We start from the raw sequence: 18274 nt of genomic DNA on the forward strand, positions 1-18274 counted from the left end.
GTGTCTGAAAACCAACAGGAAACTAACCACGTGATCCAAATATTGTAGGATTCTCCCTGGTATAGACACTAACCGCTCCCATTTACGAAGCGCCCGTCAGCTCCCAGGCCCCGTGCTGGGCTTTGGACAGACATCATGGCTTGTAGGCTGAGGCGGCAGTGAGGGTCCCGCATCTCCTGTGGCTCAGTTCAGGGGCACCCCTGCCCTGCTGCATCATTTCCCATGGCCTTAACCTTTCTCAGGGTGGGGGTCGGGTTAGCGTGAGGAGGTGTAGATTCGGCCAGTGGAGGGATCACCCAAACTGACCGAAGACAAAAGGGCTGAGCCTGAACATGTTGAGAAGCGGACTGGGCCTGAGGTGGGCGATGGGGGCATGTGAGCCAGAGGTGGTGGGCAGAGAAAACGGGAGGGACCGTCGGCCTGAAAGGGTGACACCGGCACGTGGGAAGCAAGCAGCAAATTCATCAGGCAGCTATGGTAGTCCCAGACCGGCACCAGCTCTTCGTGTACCTTGTCTCGGTCTGCAATGGTCATTGACTTTTTTTCTTTTTTCTCTTCACAGAATTGATAAGAAAATGTCTGGGGGCCAGAGTGGCTATGAACTTAGTGAAGCCAAAGCCATTCTAACGGAACTGAAATCTATCAGAAAGGCTATTAGCTCAGGAGAAAAAGAAAAGCAGGATCTGATGCAGGTACGTTACAGAGTTTCGGGGACCATCAGGGTCCTAGAGATTCTCCTTGAGGCGACAGCTCTCCATGCGAGGCTGGCTGGTCCTTTGCCAGCCTGCCCCATCCGTTCAGAACCTGCTCCTGCAGGGGATGCCCTCGGGCGCTGAGGCAGCGGGTTGGTTCCAAGGCTCTGATATGTGTGTTTGAAGGCAGGCCTCGATGGCCCTTGGGACAGGACGTGGTGGGTCCTGGGGCCTATGTGAGATTGGCATTTGGGCGCATGCTGCCCTCACTGCCCCTTCATGTGGCAGCCGGATAAGCAGGGCTGTCCCAGCCCAGGACACATACAGGGTCCGTCACCGGTCATCGGCAAGTGGAGGGTGTGCCTTGAGGAGTGGGGGGCTGGTGTATGAGGAGCTTCGCCCTCGCCCAGGAGATTGGAAGGTGCCAGCTAGGGGTGGGGGTGGTGACCCGGCTGGGGGACAGCTGTCGACCTCCCGGGAAAGCTGCTGGTGGCAGCAGGTCCCCTTGTTAACCCCTGTCCAGTTCTCCGTCCAGAGGGGATCCAGCTTGTGTGCAGAAGAAACAGCCATTGGGTGATCAGTGTCCTGCATTTTGAATGTTTTTTTCAGCAGGTGCAGTCAGATTTGGGTTTTTTTTAAATGTTTATTTATTTTTGAGAGGGAGACAGAGCATGAACAGGGGAAGGCAGAGAGAGAGGGAGACACAGAATCCAAAGCAGGCTCCAGGCTCCGAGCTGTCAGCACAGAGCCCGATGCAGGGCTCAAACCCACAAACTGTGAGATCATGACCTGAGCCAAAGCCAGATGCCCAGCCACCAGAGCCACTCAGGCGCCCCTGGGTTATTTTTTAAAGAGTGTATCTCTTCCTCCACTTACCTTCCCTCCATCCTATAATTACCACAAGTCCTGAGAACTCTTTGTATTTCAGATATTTGGAATTCTGAGTAAGGACTTCATCTGTATCTTTGGGAAAATGGTAGAGCTGGTGGCAATGATTGCATTTGTAGTAGAACCTCTGCAGTGAAATACTGTATTCGAGTACTTCATGTTGGTTTTCAAAATGCTGAATGAATATAGATACAGATTCCTAAACGCCTGTAATTGTGCATTTAGGGAATTTTGAAATAATTTGCAGGAAGAGATCAAATAGAAAAGACCATGGTAATAATAGCAAATCCTCGCAAGTGTTAACTGTGTGCAGGGCAGTCATCTCCCTGCCTCTGCCCGACAGTAGTTCTGCCAATTCGGACACCAGCCCTGGGGGGGGACACGTACTGTGCTCACGTGCAAATCAGGAAGGTGCGGCACACGAAAGTGAAGGGACCTCCTTCAAGTCTCACAGCTCAGAAGCCGCAGGGCTTTGGTTCAAACCCAGGCAGTCTTGCTCCAGAGCTTGTGATTTTCAACATATATGGAAACACAGAAAACTGTATTTGGGTATATTTTTATTTTGCTCCACAGTGATGCTGATGATATATCAGTAATTAGTAAAATGCACCTCAGAGGTCTAAAGTTCATAGGTCTAAAGTATATAAAATAATTAATTAGTAGATCTAGAAATCAAGAGCAGAGCTAAGAGAGACGTTAGGTGGGTAGCATCTGTGACTTTCAGACCTCTTTGACTATGACCCACAGTAAAGAGATACATTCTGCATGAAAACGCAGTCACATACAAATGTCTTTATGTTTGGGGACACACACACACACCCATATATCACAGATGTATGCCTGCTGTTAATACTAGTAATGTGGTCCGAATTGATTTTCTAGTCTCTTCTTTTTCATCACAAAACATGCTAGTCATGACCTACTAAATTGATAAGGTACACTGTCATCCCACACAGGCTTGAAAAATACTACTCTTTCCACTGTACAGATGAAAAACTAGAAAGGACTTGCCCAAAGTCACTAAAAGGCTTCTGTGTTCTTTTCTGTAATATATTTGATGTGGTCGTTGAAGTCTTATCCCTCTTGTATATACGTTTTGCATAAATGGCCCTTTGAAAGAAAATAAAGAAGTCTAGGTAAAAGGCACTGTCAGATCTCTGATATTTTTAGTTTTTCGGGACACTTCTCATTTTTCACTGTAAGAATTGTAAATATCAGGATTAAATCCTGGCTAATTTTACTCTTACCATTTTTATGAGTCTTTTAGGGCGGGGGAGGGTTGGGAACAATTTAGCTAAGAGTTTTTTCCCTTTTAATCTTTCACTTGCTCACGTCCTCTCTGAAAGTTCAGGATATGAAACCCGGGTGGCAATGACAGGCTCGTTCAGTTTCGATTATTCACTTTACAAAACCAGACACTATCACCCTGGCATTCCCACGCAGTCAGTGCAAAGAAGGGCTTGGATCAGCTGCTAGCGCTTCAGCTTCTGGGCCTCAGTTTCCTAATGCCTGCCGAGGGACCTCTCTTGGGTCCCATCTAGACGTAAAATGGCGTAATTACAGAAGTCTGCTAAGGGAGATATTCTCTTGCTCTATCTAAAATGAGACTGCATTGTAGGTAGTCTACGTTTACGTAATTCCTGCTGCATGAAGTGAGTAGTTAAGATGAGTCATTTTAAAATAGAGATCTTTTTGGAGCCCGTAGGTGGCTCAGTCGGTTACGCGTCCGACTCTTGGTTTCGGCTTAGATCATGATCTCGAGGTTTGTGAGTTCGAGCCCCACATGGGGTTCTGCACTCAGTGGGGAGCCCACTTGGGATTCTCCCTCTCATCCTCTCTCTCTGGCCCTCCCCTACTTGTACTCTCTCTCTCTCAAAATAAATATTTAAAATAGATTTAGATTTTTGATTGTTAAAAATAAGAAATATATGCATTAAATGTAAAGGCACCATTAAGTACAACGTGAAAGGCAAGATCACCCATTTATTATGATACCACACACTTCCAGAGTCATGCGTGTGTGTGTGTGAAATTAGATTCTAATATTACTTTTTCAATAACTTAAAGTGATAAGTAACTGTTAAAATAAAGTAGTTGTTTTTTTCTATTGAGATCACTTCTTTGAATTTAATTCTACCTGCTGGGTGCGTTTTGCCACCCCAGATGTTAAGCTTTATGTAAAACTTTGTGTTTCCTGAACAGAGCCTTGCTAAGCTACAGGAGCGGTTCCATTTGGATCAGAGCATGGGCACGTCTGAGCCAGACTTGAGGTCCAGTCCGGTGAGCTCCCATCTGTCTCTCTCCAGACAGACCCTGGACGCCGGGTCACAAACCAGCATTTCTGGAGATGTAAGTTATCCACGTGAAGGGTTGGCCCCAGCGACCGTCCATGATGGGCCTGAATTACAATATGGATGACACACAGGACAGGACCTTGCTGGGTGGTTTGAATTCCAGCTGTGTGGATTCAGTATTTCATATTCATAGATTGATTTTAAAAATCAGAGCCTTATGTTTTCTGCCTGGATGTCACGCATATCAGGATTTGCCCGTATGAATGGCTTTGCTCAGACTTTCTCATATTTATTTAGAGGCATTATTGAAAGGTCAGAGATGCATAAGAATTTAAGTTTTCCCTGTTAAATTTAGAGTCTTAGAAATTTAGATCTTTCCAATTAAACATTGAGGCTAATGAGAAACAAAAAATATGCCTTTAAAACTAACAAAATATTTTTCGTATATCCGAGGTTGTTTACATTAAAATGTATGTGTGGTTTATGCCCAGCATTTGAAAATATCTCATATGGCTTAAAAACTATGTACTATTTTGCATTCTCCTCTCTGGGATGCTCTTTAGCAGATACTGACTTTTCAGTACATTCTTAGTTACTTCCATATCCTCTTCTGCTTCTTTGAATGCTGTCCTATGAAAATAAAACCAGCAGAGATCAACAGTACGGCTTACCTGTTTGAAAAATTATTCTTTGAAGTTATTTAGTTTTTATTTATGCATTTGGAAGCTAAATGATGGAAATCTTGGCTCATGGAAACAAGGGAATTAGTTTCAGTTCATAAATTTTATTGACCTGTATTCCCTTTGTAAACTCTAAGATACCAGAAACATTGACATGATACTTTTTTATCTTGAGTCTAATGTGTGGAGAAAATGATGTTGCAGTCTTTGAAAAACAGACCAACTTGAATTAAAAAGAAATGTTTTGCCCCTACTGAGACTAGAAAGCAAGTGCCTTTTTAACTGGAGTTCCTGATTTCAAGACCATCTTCTTTAGTTTTCCAATTACTTGTGCTTCCTAGAAACAAAAGCAGTTTACCTTCACTTATTAGCAGAGTTAATTGACTTTTTCCCCCTTTTGTTTTTTACCAGATCGGAATGAGAAGTAGATCAAATTTAGCTGAAAAGGTCAGGCTGAGCCTACAGTATGAAGAAGCCAAAAGAAGGTAACAACAGGGGAGCTATTCAGCGTTGAGTGGCCAGCGGGCTCAGACGGTGGTTTCTTTTTCCAGAATTAATCCTTGCTCCTACAGTGACATCTGCTGGGTGCTCCCCACGCCTTCTTCCCAGGCCTGCTCTTCCGAGTGTTTAGGTGTGAGGCTTGCAGGACCCCCTCCCTGCTCACGGTCTCCCCCCAGAGCTGAAGCACAAGGAGAATTAATGAGAAGCAGGGGCATGAAATGGCCCCCTTGTCTTCTGGAGGAAAGAGGCTTTGAACTTGTACAGTCTTCGCTCAGGAGCACAAGTGGGAAGATTGTCTTCTTCGGTGGAGTCCGCCTAGTTGCTCAAGTACAGACACAATAATAGTGGTTGAGCTCTCGGTAAACGGCGTTCATTCCTTTGCTTGGAGGGGAAGACTTCAGGTTAATGACCTTGAAGACGCTGCAGAGTGGTTCTTTGGTGGCAGGGCACAGGAGGAGGGATTCGGATTTCCCGCCTTTCTCTCAGAACCTCGTGCTTTCCCTTCTTCCCTCGTGAGTCTGGGGAAGGGTCAGGAGACTTCCCCCTCCTCATCCAGTGGACAGGCTCACCTTGTTTCCATTGTATGGACGTCTTGCCCATTTTGTGGGAGAGGGCCACACTGCTATATTTGATTTCATTATTTTCCTTTTTGGAGTTTAAAATGCCACTGATTTATGATTTTGGAAGACATTGGTGGGGGAGAAACTGCATGATCACCCTGTAGGCGACAGAGAAACATGTGTTCCACCTCAGGAACATGAAAAGCTCAGCCCAGAACCTGCTAGAATGTCATAGTTTCCTCTAAGACCATCAGATAGATATTGACGTATATCCATTATTATTGACTGAGGACGATTATTCAAAAATAATTAGGAAAAATTCTGAGAGGTTTAACAAAGCAATTATTCGATTTGCCTAAATATGGTATTTGCCTCTTTGTAGCCTCCGTTACTAATATTACTTGGTTCTTTGATTTACTGGAAAAACAAAAAAAACAAGAAACCCTGACTAGGCTCTGTTCCACAAATTACTGTGTGAGTGTGAACAGGTCACTTAGTCTCTCTGAGCAACATTTTACTCAGCTAGTTTTAATGCCTGTAAGTTTTCCTGGGTAGATTTTAAGTTTCTTGAGGTTCTGAAAAGCCCGGCTGCTTCTCAGTGTCCAGGCCATGCCTTGACGTCCGTCGTAAGTTCGGAGGGTTGCTTTGTGGTTTTGCAGCCTGCTGATGTGGAGGCCTCTGGCGATGCTGTTTGTGGTCCTCTGGCTGTGGCAAGCCAACCCAGTAGCGGCCACCACCCCCGGGCTCTTCAGTAAACAAAGCCCGGAACCTGTATCTGGCGCTCTGGAGGAGAATGGCCCTGACTCAGATTTAGTTTTGGAGGAGCACGCTCCATACCCTGGGTTCTTTGGGCTCCACTTGACTTCCCTTGGATCAGCTTGAACTTTTGCTTTACTTTGGCTGCCCACAGTGTCCTCCATCTGGAGTTTACACAGCTCTTCTCTCCCTGGGCGTCTCTGGAAATCTTCATCCCGTCTCGTTCCCCAGACTTGGCGTACCCTTTCCAAATACAGTTCAAGGCCCGCCTAATGTCCGATCACACGAGTAATAGGTGCACTTCTTTCCTTCATTACGTCGTCGCTCCCAGTTCTGTTGTTAGTTCAGTCACACCGGCACTTAAGACATTGGTTCTTTCCCATTTCGGTGCATGGCTGTCCTGTTACCATTTGGGTTTTATTTTAAAGTTACTAGCGATGCTGATGAGAAGGTGAATCTCGAGGGTTTGTGCATATGTTGAAAATGCTTTTCTTCCTCAATTCCGAGTAAGTAAAGAGGCGGGTTGTGTTGTCCTGAAACCTGTTTTCTCCTCCAGCCTTTGTTTTGTGTGCTTAATGAAGCTAATAATATCATGCTTATTTAGCATTTTGAAGATTAATTTTCTAGTATGTTGAGACAGTTGTTTATGGTTTCGTGGGAAAGCTGAAGAAAAGCTGATGTTTCGTCTCCCGTAGAGCGGGCGGCGGGTGAGATCAGGAGCACGTCATGTGTGCAGCGCCAGCTCAAGACGGCAGGTTTTTTTAAACTAAAACAGGAAACTATGGAACTATTTCCATCTTTGTCCTGTTAATGTTATTTTGTTCATCTTTTTTCTTTCCTTCTACAACTTCTTCCATCAAAAAGCAAAAAAATACCCCCATTCTAACTACTTCTCATATTCCGGTATGTGCTGTAACAGCATCCAAAGTAACCGTCCAGCTTTGTTTTCTAATAAGAGTATAGATTCCTCGTGCCAACCTCAGTTGTGTTCGTAGTTTACCTTGATCTTGTGCTCAAGCTCAAAATAGCCATGTGCCATTTATCTTGTGGACGACCCTGATAATCTCACAGTGCCACGGAGCAAGTTTTTGATTCCAATGGTCCGAACAATTGTTACATTAACTTATTTATTTGAGAGAGAGTGAGTGGGGAAGGGGCAGAGAGAGAGGAAGAGAGAATCCCAAGCAGGCTCCACACTGACAGCACGGAGCCCAATATTGAGCTCCAACTGATGAACCGTGAGATCATGACCTGAGCCGAACCAAGAACGGGACACTTAACTGACTGAGACACCTGGGCATCCCCAGAACATTCATATTCAATGAATGAAGTTGACTTTGCCCTTCAGCCTGAAGCGGTAGACATGGTGGAATCTGAGGACTCCCCGTCCCCGTCCTCCTCACTCCAGCACCTGCTGTCGCTGTGGTGGGCGCTTCAGCGCCCGTGCTGGCGAAGGTCCGCCTGGAGCGTGTGCTCCGGGACAGCTCCTGCATGCTGAGGGGACCGGGTCAAGGGCAGTGACGTCTGCAGCGCCAGCTCAATGAGTGTTCCGTAAACGGTGGCATAGGCCCAGTGTCGCAGTGCACAGCTCCATGCCCGAGGCCCTGGGTGGGGGCAGGGCTGCTCCCTTTCCCGTGGCGACGTGGGATCCGTGGCTTGTTGTAGTACTGGTGAGCCAGGCCACTGCTCTGTCTTCTCCCCTCATCCTCCCTGCTGGGCTGATGACCCTGGGGACCCCCGTTTTAATAGGGTGGGGACAGTGTCTCGCCCAGAGGAACAAAACCTATAATGATGTCACGGAAGACTTCATTTACCCGAGTTGTTTTTTTCTTTAAATGGAAGCCATGCAGGCTCCCAGTGCTCTCTGCTTTTTAAGCTCTGGTGTACTTTGATCTTCACTCTTCTTTTTAGCTAGGCGGGTTGGCTCCCTTGTGTTTTAATGGTGGGAAAATGTCGGAGAGCAGAGCCAGGCGTGGGTGGGCAGGGGTCACCTGTTCCCTGCCTCCCAGCAGGCAATCACCCCCCCACCGGGGAGGGTCCCTGGGCCAGGACAGCATCTAGACACCCCTCCCCTGCCCCCTGCCCAGCCTCGCCTGGGCCATGTTTGCCCTCTCTTGAGTTCTAAGTCTGTGCACACCTCTCTTATTTTAGTATGGCCAACTTGAAAATTGAACTGTCGAAACTGGACAGCGAGACCTGGCCCGGGGCACTGGATATCGAGAAGGAGAAGCTGATGCTGATCAACGAGAAAGAAGAGCTTTTGAAAGAGCTGCAGTTTGTCACCCCGCAGAAACGCAGCCGCGATGAACTGGAGCGCCTGGAGGCCGAGCGGCAGCGGCTGGAGGCGGAGCTGCTGTCCGTGAGGGCCCCGCCGAGCCGGGCGCTGGCCGAGAGGTTCGTGTTCCGCCCGGGGGGTGCGTCTCCCCGAGCCAGGGGTGCTCCCCAGGCCCCGGTCCCTGCAGAGCTCCACTGCACCTGTCCTTAGTGCCCGAGGCCCGGCTCCCGGGGCCCTTGCTTCTGTGCATTACCCCACCGGTGCCCCGCAGCGTCCGCTCTCCTGTCGGTGAGGGACGTGACCGTGCCGGGACAGACGCTGAATCAGTAAGGAATGTTGACATAAAACCAGGAATGCAGCACATCGCGGACTGAGTGTGATAACAATGGCTGTAAACTCTTGCACTCTGATAAGAAAGATTATCTGGACTGTTAGAGCCGAGGAAGCTTCCGACCCTGGGTTTTATGACTCACAAGAATGCAAAAGTTTATTGCTTTTCATTTCACAAGGCAAAGACAGCTTGCTCCCTTTGGTGTCCTAACAGGTCACAAAATGTTCACTTGGATTTGGTCTGTCAGGTGAAACCGTTCTCTGGAACAGGCCACGATGTCAAGGGAAATACTTGAAGCTTTTTTCCCGATCTTTCCGGGGGTGGGGGGAGCTGACCGCTTCATCTAGAGCACGCAGCTCCGTGAGCGCATCGGCGGGGATGTCAGGGACTGCTTGCCCTGGGGACACGTGCACAGGAGTCCTGTGCCCAGGCCTTGCGGCCACACTCCTGTGCCAGCCGGGCACCAACAAGCACCGAAGCCCAGCGGTCCTGTCCCAGACTGACAGGAAGGAAGGTCACCTTCGTAGAACGTCAGGGGACCCAGAAGTAACGTTAAGACAATCCAGTTGCTTTTTTTTTTTTTTTAATTTCTTGGCTTCCTGCCTTCTAATTCCTTGTCCCCTGTGACTCTTTGAGGTTGTGTCTCCATAATATCAAACTATTTCAAGCCTGGTGGAAGGAACAGTAGGATAGAGAACGCTCACGTTCTGGGGAGGCGTTAGCCTGTGGACTTGGCCGCCCGAGCTCAGTCACCTGGGGGGGAGTTGACTTTTGTGAGTTAAATGTTGATCGAGGGGTCGGCTAGCCACGGCTTGATGAGCAGGCACAGGCTTCAGAAGGGAAATCCTCTACAGCTTACGTCCTTTTCGGCGTCTGAAGGAATTCTTGTCGCCCACCTGCCCCGTCTTCTCCTCCCTCCTGCTCGGACATGTCGCTAGTAGTGCCGACAGAGGCTCACCCCAAAGGTAGACGTCCGCGAGGCTGGCTAGGCAAGGCTCTGCCCAACACAGAGCAGAAGGAACAGAAAGTTCAGGAGAGAAGGCAGAATTCCATTGTTTTCCAGAATGATCTCAATGTCCTGTCCATGTTTGTAGAGCTTAAATTTCTAGGATGAAGGTTTGATAATCACCAGTAAATCTGTCGGAACGAGAAGTTTCTGTGTGGCCCACGTACAGAGCAGCAAGTGTGTCTGCGTCCTGTGTCACACCTACTGAATGTTCTCTAATCATGGGTGTGTCCCACGCTAAGTGCGTCCCCGCCGTCTCCGTGGTGTGCGAGCCTGGGAAGGGTCCAGACACACCGTCTCCCTTTGTTCTGGGAGAGAGAACACAGGTGTGTGTTTGCTTTATCGCCTTTTACAGGTGTGCTGTCTTGTTTGTCTATTTTATTAGGGCTAGAGCTGCAAAAATGACTCATGAAGTAACGTTAAAAATGAAGTTTGTTCCCAAGTGCCGCGGCTTTTGTCCTTTGACTTGTGTGTAATCCATGCAATCACTGTCTAGATCCTGGCAGAAGCAGTATGTGAACCGGTCGGGAAGAGGAGAGTGATCTGTTCAGTGAGGTCCACGCAGGGTTTGTGTCAGATGGGGAGGAAGCAGTTGGACGAGGCTCTAACTCAGGGTCCCTGCATGAGCCCGTCACCGCAATCGGATGGTAATGTGGCCGGAAGGGAAGCGGGTGTGTTTTATAGTCGTGGTATGTGGTTGGTCAGAAGCAAATCCCCATCACTGCGTTGTAGTTTCAGGTCGAGGGGAGAACACTCTCTTGCTCTAGCAACTTAACCTTTCTTCACTGCAGTCCTTGGATGCATAATGGCCCAGTGTCTCCCATGTCCCCCGCCCCCCCCCCCCAGCAGAGCCACCTGCTGAAGGGAGCACATGCCAGGAGCCCGGGGGCCTTTGTCTCCCGGGCAGACCCAGCTGGCTCGGCTCTGGACTCTGTTGCCGTTGTCCGTGGTTCTGCTTTACTGCCCTGTGCATGGTCACCTTTTCTTCTTCTGTCTCCTTTCTACTGTGTGTACGTGTGGTATTTCTGCTTTGCTAAGTGCCACTGTCGACCTGAAACAGGGTGCCTTAGAAGGCAGGGAGTGGCTCTCTGAGCATGCGCTTCCTCGGCGACACTTCTGGAAAGTAAGATTCACTGTGGAAGACTTGGTTTCGTCATAAAACAAACCGCCTCCCCGGTACGGACTGCCTCAGTCTCCCCTCAGCAGTTGCACGGCCAGAAACCACTTCTGCGTCCCCTCAACTCTCCTGGTTTCCATTCATGCTGTGGGTTTCTCCTCACGTGAGGGGTGGCCTCAGGCAAGATTCCGGATCATTACCGAATTTCCATCTCTGAAGGAGCTAAGCTCCCCTGAACTTCAGGGAGTGTTGGTGGCCCCAGAGACCCCCAGCTGTGCGCCTGTGCGGAGGGCGGGGTGGGGGGAGCACTCCCATGCAGGAGGAGGGGGAGGCTCCTGGGAGGGACCACCAGCAGAGAGAAGTGGCCCTCAGATGACCAACATCGGCCGCGGAGGACTCCTCCCACACCTCCCACGTTCTCTCCATGCAGCTATGGCAGTCCTAACGCCTGTGCTTTTCTGTAGCTGATAAGATCTTAACATGGCTCCTGATTTTCTTACACTTCTTGGGGGTTTTGTCTTAAATCTTGCCAAGACGGCTTCCTTGTTCCTTAATTATAGGAATATTTTTGTCTCTGCTTCTGAAAAAATGTTGAAGCAAGTAGGTGGGGGTATGAAGTATCATTTATATTTTAACGGAAAAGGAACTTCTATAGATGCCATGACATTTTCCCTAGGTGGAAAGTTCCGGACGGTCTTCACCAGGAGGCCCTGGGCCGGTGCTTATGTCTCTCAGGGCGTGAGGGCAGAGAGAGGGCAGCGTGAAGGCTCTGCCCTGGTCTTGTGAAGGGCAGATGAATGGATGGTGTGGACCAGGGACCAGCAGCGGCAGGGGCCAGGTGAAAAAGATCCTTTCTGGGACGCCTGGGTGGCTCAGTCGGTTAAGCATCTGACTTCGGCTCAGGTCATGATCTCACAGTGTGTAGGTTCGAGCCCCGCATTGGGCTCTTGCTGTCAGCTCAGAGCTTGGAGCCTGCTTCCTATTCTGTGTGTGTCTCTCTCTGCCCCTCCCCCGCTCACTCTCTGTTTCTGTCTGTCAAAATAAAATAAAAGACAAAAAAAAGAAAGATCCTTTCTCAGCCTAGAGAGGGGCGTGCAGACTGGGAGGCACCCTCGTGGAGGAGCTGCCGCCTGAGCGGTTCTTCTTCCCCCGGGTCCGGAGGGAGTTGGGGAGCACGCTTCCTGCCCAGGGCACCTGGCCCTGAGGGAGGCTGCGGCCTCGGGGACCCCCTGGGGCGGGGGTGGGGGCCTGCCGGAGGACAGCCACTCTGCTCCTGCGACTCTCTGGGTGCCTCGTGGTGCTGCTCCCCCGACGTGTTCTCCATAGACACCACCACCGGGGGGAGTGCCTTGGGCAGCCTGGGCAGACCTGCTGCTCGCCTTCCAGGCGCTTCGGGTCTGACGGGCGTCGTGCAAACAGGGACACAGAGCCGGGTCTCAGGGATTCAGTGACCGTAAAAGGGCCTTCGCAGTCGCTGGGGGAGGCCGCAGTGGGGCCCGTCGCTTGTGCCTGAGAGGCGGAAAGCTTCGGATTATAAACGTCTGGGGACCACACGGTGACGTCACACCAAAGCCGCCTTCACCCGCCAGAAGAGCCTCCATCTGTTCACGCACTGTTTAGGTTTTAAACTTATTTAAAAACGTTTCTCCTGTTTCAGAAGACGGGGGTTTTCGTAGTTTCTTGGCTTTCTCCAGACCTTTATACCTCGCGATGTGGTTTATCTCATTCATAGTCGGTTTTTCCCCACGTTGAGTTTTTGTTTATATTTAAGAGATTAAAAAAAATAGGGACTGTGTTCTTTTGCAAAATACACCTTTGAAAGCTGGGAATTAAGAATTTATCGTGCTTTGAAGTACTAAACAAAATGACAAGAATTGGTCTTTTTTATTTTACCACATAATGAAATCGTGTGGGTGACACATCAAAGGATAGATAGCTATAAATAAAATATGGGCATGTTTCTTTACTGCCTAAGACATTCATTTCAAAGAGGTTAGAAATTAGGGAAATCTCCTTTCTCTCCAAAGAAAAATAGCTAATTTTTATATCCCCACCTTGCGAGGCGTCTGGGGCCCCGATCAAAGAGGGTGGGTTTTGATGTGCGGAGCGCTTTCCCCTCACATCATGGCATTTGATCCTTTAACAGCCCTTGGGGGCAGACCCGGTAGGGCTTTAATCGCCGATTTGCAGAGGAGGAAACGGGGACCCCTTGACGAAAGTGACTTGTTTAAGGACACACGCTTCACAGCAGCAAACCCACCGGAAACCCTGGTGGTGTTCTGGGTCCCACTCTGCCGAGGTTGACCACGCCGGACGGGCCCAGGCCAGGCACGGCTGAAGACTGTCAGCCCGACGCCGGCAACACACCTGTTAACGCCCTGAAATAACTCGGTCAAATACACGGTTCCCCAATCCTCGAGATTTTTTTCTCAGCACTTGTTCAGTTCAGTGTGGATGAAATTTCACGATAGTGGGCGCAGGCGATGAGATGTGTTCTGGTGGGAACGGAAATCACTGCTGTGCCTTTTCCTGGTTTGAATAGTTAAGCCCAAATGAGCTCACAGCGGCAGTATGGACTAATTTGTTTCTTAATCGCCGAAATTCTCATCAAAGTAGGATCGGAATGGTTGTCACTAAATATCAGCCCCCCACAGTCCCTGTCAGTCCCCGCACTCACAGTGGTCCTTTGCAGGTTGCCTCTTGGCGACTGTCAAGCGTCATAGTGATTTAAGCCCAGGTCCCAGGCCCGTAGGAGGATTCTGTAACCTTTGTTAGTGGCTCGTGGCTTTCCCCCTGGCTGTCTTTCCCCACCTCACAAGAGCCCAGGGGCTTTCTTTTCTTTTTTTCCACTTAAAAAAGTTGCAGGTTATCAAAAGTTTTAAACTTCCCGGTAACGTTGGGGACCTGGGCTCCGTCTCCCTCTTCCTCCAGCGTGGCGGTGGTGGCGGTGGTGGTGGTGGTGGCGGTGGTGGCAGTGGTGGCGGTGGTGGCGGTGGTGGCAGTGGACGCTCTGTTTTCTCTCTGGTCGACTCATCTGGATGGAATCAGAATCTTTTCCTTCGGTCTCCACGCCTTACGGTAATTCCATGGACATAAATTCATTTGTTTCTTTTTTCCAGATTGCAGTTGGAAGAGCGAAGGAAAGAACTGCTACAGAAACTTGAGGAAACTACTAAATTAACTACTTATTTGCACTCACAACTTAAAAGGTAAGCCTGTTTGGCCCTGGAGGGAGCAGGAACATTCAGGCATGTTTTGGTTCATCCTTGATGACTTCTGTCTTTATTTTCAACTCTTTGAAAAGCAATAAAATAGTTACACCAGCACAGCTAAAACTAGGATGTTCAGATTTAAAGTTGCATAGATTATTTTTTTATTTTCACAAACCCCAAGGTCACAGGGGAATCTGTGTGAAGTATGTTGTGGGAAGAGGATCTGTTTTAGCTGAGCGTGTATACGTCGGAAAAGGGCATATTTCTTCACGTCACCTTTTCTTTTAAAGGAGGAGGAAGGGGGTGATTTGCCTTAAAATAGTTAACTACACATTCGCTCCTCCAGTATGCCCACAGAGAAGAGGAACGGAGAGAGACGGGCCTGGGTGGAACCTCCTTGTTCCCGTAAGCTTGCGTTTCCCTCTCTCGAAATTAAAAGCTGTATTCTTTCAGCAGAATAATGGCAGCAGCACTCTATACCGCTTATGCTGTTATTTTAATTTTTTTAATGTTTATTTTTTGAGAAAGAGACAGTGTGAGCAGGGGAGGGGCAGAGAGAAAGAGGGAGACACAGAATCGGAAGCAGGGTGCAGGCTCCAGGCTCTGAGCTGTCAGCACAGAGCCCGACCTGGGGCTCGAACTCATGCACTGTGAGATCATGCCCTGAGCCAAAGTCAGACGGTTAACAGACTGAGCCACCCAGGCATCCCTCCCCCTTCCGTATATCAGCATTGCATAGTTGCTTCTGTATATCTGTGCAGGTAGATTTATCAATGGGTATTTATCACTTTTTTTTTTTTTTAATTTTGCAGCAGGGACTTGATTTTCAGTCAGAACAGAGTTGCTGTTTTGAGGGCACTTAGGGAGCCAGGGTGAGAGGGTCATGTGTCATCATGGCAGTTGGTGGCTCCTTCCCCGCCACCCCGCCGCCATGCTCTTTGCGCCTCTGGGGGCCGGAGGGGCCGGTGGGCGGGGCGCTTGGGCTCTGCCTGTGGGACCAGTGTTCATAGCACGTGCTTCCCTTCCTCAGCCTCTCCGCCAGCACCCTGTCCATGTCGTCTGGGAGCAGCCTGGGCTCGCTGGCCTCCAGCCGGGGATCCCTGAACACGTCCAGCAGAGGGTCACTCAGCTCCCTCAGTTCCGGAGAGCTCTATTACACCAGTCAGGGCGACCAGATGGACGCGGATTATCAGTGTAAACTGGACCTCCTCCTGCAGGAGAAGGGCGGCTACATCCCTTCCGGACCTATCACCACCATCCACGAGAACGAGGTGGTCAAGTCCCCCAGCCAGCCTGGCCAGAGCAGCCCCTGTGGGGCCGCAGCCACCGCCACAGGCCACACCCCCCCGCGGACTGAGGCCCCCAAGTCTGTGGCGTCCCTGTCCTCGCGGTCCTCTCTCTCCTCCCTGTCACCCCCTGGCTCACCCCTGGTCCTGGACGGCACCTTCCCCGTGTCTTCTCACGATGTCCCTCTCCATCGGTTCACCGCTGACTTTGAAGACTGTGAATTACGTAGCCATTTTGCAGACCTTGACCTTGGTGACAATCAGATCTTGCCAGACTCGAACTCAGGAGGAGCGTCCCGGTCTCTTGCAGAGGACAAGGACCTCAGCGAATGTGCCCGGGAGCCTCTGTATGAAGGAACTGCAGGTAAGCCAAGACCACGCTTCCCCTCTTAATTTTCTTAAAAGAGTCCTCGGAGGGTTACTTGTTTCCACATAAACAAATGGTGCTGGCCTCCTGCTCTGCCTGCCGCTTACTCGTTTTGGCTTCATTTAAGGAGATTTTGCTGATATACCTGGACTTCCTTTACCAAAGAGAAGTCACTCTCCCTATTTAATAGATTTGATCATTAAGTATCTGTTCTGTGGCCCAGAAGCCCTCTGTAGGGTGGCAGCTGGCTGGAAACACGTTTTGTGAACATACCTCATACTTCCAAGTAGATCCTGGTTCTAAAATAGCGAGGCAAAGAAGAGGGCTTGCTTTTAAAAGTTGGCCTAAAACAGATTAAAACCAAGGCAATTAGCATACCAGCTAATTAGTACTGGGGTTCAATGTTTAGATTGCTCAGGGAATTCTATATAAATACAGTTTTTGTTTCATGCCAGACTCGCCCTTTCTGCCTAAAGTGAATTTGGAGAAAGCGGCCTCCCATGCGCTAGTGTTGCCCTGCCATCTGGTGGCCGCACGACGCATTACAGCCCAGGGAAGATGCTGCCCATTGGCTCCCACTGCTGCCTTTGACCGCGGCACAGAACCAGAGGGAGAACTGAATTCTTTTTTTCAATACTTGTATCCCTCTTCAAGGCAGAAGCTCTCGGTACGTTAGACGTGGTTGTAAAGAGAACAAGACAGTAGCGGAGCTCTCCTGAAAAAAATGGGAAAGGAAAGCGCCCGTATTGGTCCCCAGGAGCCCCGCCCACATCTGCACTTGTGCGCTGTCCCACGCAGGGGGCCAGGTCTCTTTACAGTTAGTTTCTCCTGTTTCGGGAGGACTATTTGTTTTGTATTTCTGGTCCTAAGAATTCTAAGCATGAATTGATGGGATAATTTAGATGTTAAAAGAGAGGCGATCCATCATGTGCGTCTGGGTTCTTGTGCTGAAGCACCACCCGTCGGTGGCCCGGAGCAGGGGCGGAGGCAGGACACCGGGACACTGCCTGGCAGGGGCCAGAACGTCAGAGAAAAGGAGCAGAGGAGTGGCGTTTACTTGGTGGCCCGGGGGAAGCAGAAGCCCACTGTGAGCCTCACTGCTGCCTCCAGAGGAGCACGGGGTGTGGGTTGCTGGGTGCTGGCCCCCCAGCCCATTGGGCCGGCGCCCTTGCTTTGGTGCCGTCGGCCATGAGCACCTCACCCAGGCTTCCGCCTTGTCGTCCCTGCCTGCAAAATGGGAGTGGCAGGGGACAGGGAGGAGGGATGCTGTAACACCTCTACAGCATCCAGCCGCTTGGCCCTCGGCCCCTCGGCTCCCGGGATCGGTGCTATTGTGTGACGAGAAGGGATGCGCCGCGCCAGGCACACTCCCGCCGCTGCCCGCGGAAGTTTATGAAACGGAGAACAAACAGAAAGGAAAGCGGCGTGCTTCCTGTGCTCGGACGTGAAGGGTCTGCGGCCTTCCGCGGTAGTTCTCCCTCGGGGTGTGTCTGGCACTCTCTAGCGACACGTCTTTTTTTATTTTTTATTATTCATTTAAATTTATTTTTGGACAGAGACAGTGCAAGTAGGGGAGAGTCAGAGAGAGGGAGACACAGAATCTGAAGCAGGCTCTGAGCTGTCAGCATAAGCCCACTGCGGGTCTCGAGCCCACGAACCTTGAGATCATGACCTGAGCCAAAGTTGGATGCTTAACCGACTGAGGTACCCAGGCGCGCCATCTAGCGACACTTCTAAACAGTTTGCAGGGGCGAGGCAGTGAGGCCACCTGCTGGGGAAGTGGAGGCCAGCCCAATGGTCGCTCAGGGCCCGAGCCCACCCGGGCCCTTCAGCCCTGCCTGGCGGGTGCCTCCCTCCTGCCGCTGGGTCTGAGAAGTCTGTCCAGCAGAGCCCCGTGTCTGCGAAACTTCCAGGGCACGTGTTTTCACATGGAACTGCACACTCGATCAGAAAGCTGCTAGTAAAAAGTCCTCCTAAAAGACTTCTGTCCAAGAGCTTTATTTGTGAAGAGTACTGTGTTGTGTGTGGGAACAGCTAAAAAGCATGTATTTAACCATAAAGACTAATCCTCTTCAGGTCAGATCGCCAGCACTAGGTCCTCTCGGAGGGCGTCTGACCTCCGCATGGGGGCAGGTGGCTCATGGTGGTGACACAGCTCAGCCCCCTCACCCCTCTGGAACCTTCCGCAGGTAAAGTCGGACTTCCCTTCTACGCATCTTGCTAGAGGACAGAGACCACGACGGAATGACTTCGAAGTCCTTCCAGTCAGTCTCTGTCATTGTCAAAGTCAATTTCAGCTGCCGTGGGTA

At 50.0% G+C, this 18274-nt stretch overlaps 1 protein-coding gene across 1 annotated transcript in view; it reads left to right on the forward strand.

Moving 5' to 3' along the window:
• WWC2 (WW and C2 domain containing 2) overlaps window positions 1-18274 on the forward strand; it is a 180954-nt gene that overhangs the window by 114354 nt on the left and 48326 nt on the right. Inside the window, exons 6-11 of the mRNA XM_029934162.1 lie at window positions 563-692; window positions 3783-3929; window positions 4966-5039; window positions 8523-8765; window positions 14220-14309; window positions 15343-15962. Of these exons, the coding sequence (XP_029790022.1) occupies window positions 563-692; window positions 3783-3929; window positions 4966-5039; window positions 8523-8765; window positions 14220-14309; window positions 15343-15962 (1304 nt within the window). The remainder of the gene's footprint in view (window positions 1-562; window positions 693-3782; window positions 3930-4965; window positions 5040-8522; window positions 8766-14219; window positions 14310-15342; window positions 15963-18274) is intronic.

Source organism: Suricata suricatta, chromosome 1 (genome assembly GCF_006229205.1).
Source record: "Suricata suricatta isolate VVHF042 chromosome 1, meerkat_22Aug2017_6uvM2_HiC, whole genome shotgun sequence".
In the NCBI taxonomy this organism is placed as follows: Eukaryota; Metazoa; Chordata; class Mammalia; order Carnivora; family Herpestidae; genus Suricata; species Suricata suricatta.